Consider the following 7,117-nt stretch of genomic DNA (forward strand, 5'->3'; position numbering starts at 1 on the left):
AGTTTGGCTAGGGGCGGGCAGGATCCGTTACGAGAGACGGGCCCGACCCCTTCGCAGCCCCCTATTCCTCCCCCCGCACGACCCCTCTTTTCACAGGCGGCCCCGAATCCGCCCTCCCGCCGCCCTCCCCTGTCCCGCTTCCCGAGCCCCGCACTCACAACTCGCTTTTGCCCGATTTCTCCCAGCTCTTTATCCACTCGTCAGGGAGCGCCGCCACTGCCGTCACCGCCGCCATCTTCCCCGTGTGGCGCTGAGAGCCCGGATGCGCGAACGGCAGGCCTGAGGTCAGAGGGGACGACGGGCAGACCGCGCAGAGCACGACGGGAAGGCGAGAGCCAGCAGCCCTTTAAGCACTTTTCAGACTCCGGGAGTGAGCGGCGGAGGCGGGAAGCGTCATCTTAGAAGAGGCAGTTTCTCTTCGGCTGTGTCTGGGGAATGGCTCTTCTCGGGGCTTGCTGTAGGCAGGCCCGGAGGTGGGCAGCGTGGGCTTCAGCGCCGAAGAGCAGTCCTGCCGCGTCCTGCGCCCTGTTCCCCACAGTGGCCAACCAAATGCTCCAGAAGCGCTCCCAGCAGCCGGGCCCAAAGACCAAAGTCTCACCACCCGCACGGTGTTCGGAGAATGACCGGTTGGCTGCTTCCGATTGCAGCTTTGAAAGCCTCCTTACATATAACGTTTCCCGACAAAGAGAAAAAAAAAAACACCTACCACAGCGGGAAAGAGAGGCCTGTGGACCCCTCTTTTTGCTTGCTGTGCTGCACAAAGTGTTATGGCGGTTGTTTTAACAGGGGACTGTTTTTCTGATGTGATCTCCCACCTACCCGTTTGAGTTGGTGCACCTGTGACAGGCCTTTTCTGTCACCTGAGGAGAGCCACATTGCCTCCTTTGATTTGGGGGAAACAGGTTTGTTTTCACATGTAAACCTTCCTCTCAGTTACCAGATGTTCTTAGGTCCCAGTCACATGGCAAAGTTGCCGGGGAGAGGCACAGATGGTGGGCGGATTATCCGGGCGCGATCACACCCCAACATCTGGGAAGTGGAGCACACCCATGGCTTACTGCCGACAATGCGAGTTAAAAAACTAGTACCTCCAAGGTACTAGTAAACGTTTGCCACGGGCTGCCTCCAGACGCCCGTGGTGTGATTGCGCCGGCATGCAGCATTCCCCTCCGGTCCCTCGTTTACCCGCCGGCGCCAAGGGAAGGACCGGTGGTGTGCCGCCGGCACGTCTGATCGCGTAATCGTGGATCAAACTGCGCCGGGGCAATTAGCCACACACACCCCGCGATATCCAGCCTGTGTGACCGGGGCCATAAAGTAGCAAGTGTAAAGGCTCTGGGTTCGCTGCTGTGAAGTAAGCAATGTGGTGTTGAGCAGTGTTCCCTCTAAGCTGAGTTAGTGTGAGCCAGCTCACCGATTTCTAGCCTCCGGCTCACACGTTTTGGTCTTGGCTCAGGAAGGATGGCTCCAGAACAAACTAACTGATGCAGTAGCCAAATCACTCACAACTTTAATGCCAGTAGCTTACCAAGTAGAATTTTTGCTCACAGGACTCCACGGCTTAGAGGGAGCATTGGTGATAAGCAAGTAGAACATGGAGATCACTGAGGCAAGAGCTGTATATAAACAACAAATAAGCTTTATTTATTTTCAAGTTGGTTTCAAAGAACAGATTAGCAGCACAGGTCTCCAGGTGGTCAAAGGGGAAACCTGGCTGAGGTGCATAAATTTAAGCCATTTATGGCTTCAGAGGGTGCTTCCAGACAGAAACAGGCTTGTACTGACTAGCCACTAGGCTGTATCCTCTCTCATATACAGGATACCACCCACAGCAGCCTGCCCATTCCCTTTGTTTCCTCTGAATGTGTGAATCACAGGAAGCTTGCTACAGACCAGCATATATAATCTTTTATAAGGCTTAGTTCATGCATGCAGGAGGCAGAGGCCTGCAGTGTTAAAATGGACTGTGCTACTGTAGACTGCAAGTGGTGGGTTCCAGCATTGCCTGTTTCTTCATATAAAAATTGCCACTGAAATAGAAAACTAGCAAATCATGGAGGGCTATTCTTTGCTGTTCTGCTTTTCCAATTGCAGGGAGTTTTTAACACAAGGGAACATTCTAGCATGTAAACTCCATGACCCTCCACCTGCCCTGTTGACTCAGGTCTCTGCCACCTCATTTCTCTGTGTACATCAGTCAAAAGTAGTGTTAGCATACCCCCCATTTGAACATTTTTCTCCCTCATATATAAATCTATGCCATTTGTATTGATGGGTGGACTCTGGGTTGGGAAATTCCTGGGGATTTGGGGGTGGAGACTGGGGACAGCAGGGTTTAGGGAGAGGAGGGACCTCAATGGGGTATAATGTCATAGAGTCCACCCTCCAAAGCAACCAATTCCTCCAATATCTTATCTTTATCATCTGGAAATCAGTTGTAATTCTGGGAGATCTCCAGGCTCCACCTGGAGGTTGTCTTGTTGTTGTTCAGTCGCACAGTTGAGTCCAACTCTTCGTGACCCCATGGACTACATCACGCCACTCTACTGTAGCTGAACTAAACACAACTGATTAGGAAGCAATTCTAAACTAGTCAACCCAGAAGTAAGTCCCGTTATATTAATTTGGATTCCCCTCCCCCGAAAGCGTTTTTAGGATTGCAGCCATAGACAATTTTGTTAACTGGGAGACTGCTCTGATTATTTATTTAATATCCCATTCTTTCTAAATAAGCTCAGAGTGGCATACATGTTCCCACAGCACTCTTTCACCCTCACAATTCACTGTAACAAGTGAACAGGGTTGGTTTGTCACAAACTCCCCCTCTTCCCCAGAGAGCATTGGAAGTGTTTTAGGGGGCACTCTTCATTCTTATGAGGTCCTTCCAAGACTGCTCAGGTAATAGTAGAAGAGTTGAACATGTGGGCAGATGTTACATTACTCCTCCCTGAACCTGTATTGCCTCTTCTGGAAACTAGCACAGGAACAACTGTGGCTGTCCCCATGTGATCCAAGGCTTCTTATGTTAGCTTTGCAACATGGGAAGGAGTCAGACTCCAAAGATAATGTGAGAAGGGACTTTTTAGCATGCACCTTAGAATATTCCCCAGAGTACTCCACAACAAACAGAAGAAGAAGAAGAGGAGATTGGATTTATACCCCGCCCTTCACTACCCAAAGGTGTCTCAGAGCGGTTTACAAACTCCTTTCCCTTCCCACAGCAGACACCCTGTGAGGTAGGTGGGGCTGAGAGAACTCTGACAGAAACTGCTCTTTTTCAAGAATAGCTCTTATCAGAACTACAGCTTGCCCAAGGTCATCCAGCCAGGTGCAAGTGGAGGAGTGGGGAATCAAATCCGGTTCTCCCAGATTAGAGCACACTAAAGAGGCTGGAGCAGAAAGGATTTCCTGAATGTAATACATTTTGACCACCACAATGAACCACTAATACTACTCTCTGATTTTGATCCCTAAAGTCCTGTGCACTTTGGAGTACTCTCAGTGCAACTTGTTCCTATATAAGTGTGCACAGGGCTGCAAGATTCACAGCTAATCCTATTCTAAGTATGGCTGAAATCAATGTAGTGTACAAACCAGGCCTGTAGCCAGTAAATTTTGTTTGGTGGGGCGCTGGGAAATCTGGGGGGGGGGCAGGGGAGAAGAGGAGGAAGAATGAGGGACAACTTTTTACACTTTAAAAAAACTACCCCATGCAGTTTAAAAAAAACCACCCCACAAGGGGGGGGGGAGCTGCAACTTCTCCACTTCTCCCCTTGAGTTGCCTCATAGGAGGACTTTTTTTACTGAGCGAAGCAGGCCCCATCCCCTTTGTGCCAGCCGACTGCAGCAGGAGAAACAGTGGCTCTTCTTTGGCTCCCATCTTTGCCCTGTGGCGGACAGGTGCTGAGGAGGCCATGGCACGTACAAATTAACCTCTGAGAGCAGCAGCAAAGGCTCCAGCAGTGGGGCTGTGAAGAAGAGGCCCCCTGTCCACGCTGCGTCTTCCCTCCCCTCACTGAGGCAAGATGCCAGTCCTGGCCTGCCTGCCCGCTTCAGCCTCATGGTTGGCAAGGTGGGCTCCTCCATGGTGCATACACAGGGAGGGAGGGAGGGTGGAGAGGGAGGGAGAGCTGGTGAGGTCACAGGTGCCAGGAAAAGATGCAGAAAATCAGGCTGCAGGCAAGGTGTGGTACGCATCACGTCACATCGAGACTTTCCTGAATATATACCAAAATATTTAAAAATAGGGTTTCTAGCAGCAGGACTTGTGAGGCAGGGCTGTTGTGTGAGGGGGCATGGCCCTGAAATGCCCCATCATAGCTACGGGCCAAGTACAAACTACTGCATGAAGGCTGCAGTCTTAAATAGTTTGTTTGTTTAGACATCAATTGAATTGAAAATCAATGCAATAAACATCCAAGAAAACAGAGTTAGGATCAGACTTCCATTGCTGTGGAAAGGAAGGGGGTGGTATCCCAGACTTCCCAACTTTCTCCTCCTTGCCATTATGCAGCCTGGATAAGACCAACATGGCTGACCACCTAGATCCATCTTTTTGGAGTCACTGATGATAAATAGGATTGACTTCTATAATGATTCCTCTCTATTTTGGTTCTCTTTTCTTTTTCTTGGCTGAGAAGCCCCTCTTCTTTCCTCTTTGTTTCTCTGTCTGCCCAGCCAGTTGACTAAATGTACATAGATAGAAGATGACCCAGCCTAGGGAACTGAGGGACCAACTAAAATCCTTCTTTTGTCTTTGTTTGATAACGGCACAAGAGAGGCTGATGGTGATTCAAAACTAACAAACTGCTTTATTTCACATTTGAGGGAATATGATCAGTTAGGTATCAGGTCTAGGACTTAGAAGGCGAACAGGCAACAGGAATGAGGTAGTTTGTATACATATAACCAATAGTTTGTCACAAACAAGTAGCTGTTTAGTTGTTATACAGACAGGTCTTTAAAACTGAGGAGAGAGTTTTCTTGGCAGTTTGTGCTTAAATAAACAAGCATACGCTTCCTTGTCTCAAAGATACTTAAGTTGGTGAAGGCAGGAACATTCACACGAGTTCCAATATCCCTTCTTATCATTTGAGCCAGTTTGGTGTGTAGTGGTAAGAGTGGTGGACTGTAATCTGGAGAACTGGGTTTGATTCCCCACTCCTCCACATGGAGCTGCTGGTGTGACCTTGAATCAGTCACAAGTTCTTTCAGAGCCGTTCTCTCAGGGCCAGTTCTTGAAAGAGCTCACTCAGCCCCACCTATCTCACAGGATGCCTGTTGTGGGGAGAGGAAGGGAAGGAAATTGTAAGCCACTCTGAGACTCCGAGTGAAGAGGTATAATTCTTCCTCCCCCCCTTCACTAGGAGCTATTTCCCTCAGGGAATGGCCACTCCGTCCCACTTCCCTAACTCAGGATCCTCCTTGTTCCTCTCCCTCTGCTTCACTGTCAACTGCCATTCTTAACTGCCTCTCCTAACTGAGACTCTTAATTGTAGAATTCCACTTGAATCTCCTGTCACTGAAGGTTCTCAGAACAGGTTAAAGCATTAACCATTTGCTGTCCATCCCAAATCCCTAAGTAAATAATTGTGTTTAGAATTGTCAAGTCAGATTCACACATGCAGGAGTGTATGCTGGGCATGAGGTGGTAGAATGGACTTGAGAAGAAGAGTCACATTTAGAAAGCTTCACTACATCAAAAACTCCCTGTGTGAGTACAAAAAACAGCACAGCAATTAAACAGAGCAGATAAAATCTCTCTGCTGGGCTAGTTTTTCTAATTGTATGGAGGGGGTATTTTTTTAATGCAAAGGACCATTCACAGCTGGGAGATGCAGTCCTTTCTACTCCCTCTTCCTCGTCCCCCAGCATATGTGAACCACAGAGAAGGCCAGAGGCAACATATGTGCACATGACCTTTAGAGCATGGTAGTACAGTCATAAGCACAGTGGCACCCTTCTAACCCTATCTACTTCATAGGACTTAGGTATAACTTTGTTTAGGATTGTTTTGTGGTTCCTGGCGGCAGAAGAATGCGATGGCAAATCTTTGTTGTTGTTCAGTCGCACAGTTGAGTCCGACTCTTCGCGACCCCATGGACAAGATCACGCCAGGCCCTCCTGTCTTCTGCCGTCCTCTGAAGTTTGCTCAATTTCATGTTCGTAGCATCTATGACACTGTCTAACCATCTCATCCTTTGCCGTCCCCGTCTTCTTTTACCTTCAATCTTTCCCAGGATGTTACAGGTGGTAAAATGGCTCGTGGAAGCAATCCTAAGCAAGTCTACTCAGAAGTCAGTCCCATGTTATTCCGGTTACCTTTTGACTTCCTACTTTAGCATTCCAGTCCCCTATGATGATGAGGACATCATTTTTTGGTGTTAGTTCTAGGAGGTGTTGTAGGTCTTCATAGAACCGGTCCACTTCAGCCTCTTCTACATCAGTGGTTGGGGCATAGACCTGGATTACTGTGATGTTGAATGGTTTGCCTTGGAATCGGACAGAAATCATTCTGTCATTTTTGAGATTGTATCCTCCTGCATCCTTTCAGGGTGCAGTTGGTGGATGTTTTCGTCTTTGAATGTTCCTGCACAAACAGGGAAGGAGCGCAGCGGGGATTGTACACATAAGAGAAAATTACAACGCGAACTTTCTGGTCCTCTCCCTGTCATCTGAAGCAGTGTTCCCTCTAAGCTGAGTTAGTGTGAGCTAGCTCACAGTTTCTTAGCCCCCGGCTCACACATTTTTGTCCTGGCTCAGGAAGGATGGCTCCAGATCAAACTAATTTATGCAGTAGTCAAATTGCTTGCTCACAACTTTAATGCCAGTAGCTCACAAAAAAGAATTCTTGCTCACAAGACTCCACAGCTTAGAGGGAACATTGATCTGAAGCGGTGCCATCCTTTCTGCCCATTCGGGTCTTTTGGCCGCTTATCATCCCTTGATAAAGAGCGGTCAGCTGCAGTTCTTCCTTCTCTGCCACCGGGTGTCGCTCGGTCCTAGAGGCCCGCCTGGGTTGTGGCTGCTCTCCAGGGCCGCAGGGAGGCGCTTCCCTCTCTCCCTCCGCCCGGGTCAGACGTTCCCAAGGCCAGGAGAACCGCCATTTTCTCACCTC

The 7,117-nt window shown here is 48.9% G+C and overlaps 1 protein-coding gene across 1 annotated transcript in view; it reads right to left on the bottom strand.

Moving 5' to 3' along the window:
- THOC2 (THO complex 2) overlaps nucleotides 1-236 on the bottom strand; it is a 58,289-nt gene extending 58,053 nt beyond the window's left edge. Inside the window, exon 1 of the mRNA XM_015426985.1 lies at nucleotides 159-236. Within this exon, the coding sequence (XP_015282471.1) occupies nucleotides 159-235 (77 nt within the window). The 5' untranslated portion in view covers nucleotide 236. The remainder of the gene's footprint in view (nucleotides 1-158) is intronic.
- Nucleotides 237-7,117: the final 6,881 nt, after the last annotated feature.

Source organism: Gekko japonicus, unplaced genomic scaffold (assembly GCF_001447785.1).
Source record: "Gekko japonicus isolate JY-2015 unplaced genomic scaffold, Gekko_japonicus_V1.1 scaffold265, whole genome shotgun sequence".
In the NCBI taxonomy this organism is placed as follows: Eukaryota; Metazoa; Chordata; class Lepidosauria; order Squamata; family Gekkonidae; genus Gekko; species Gekko japonicus.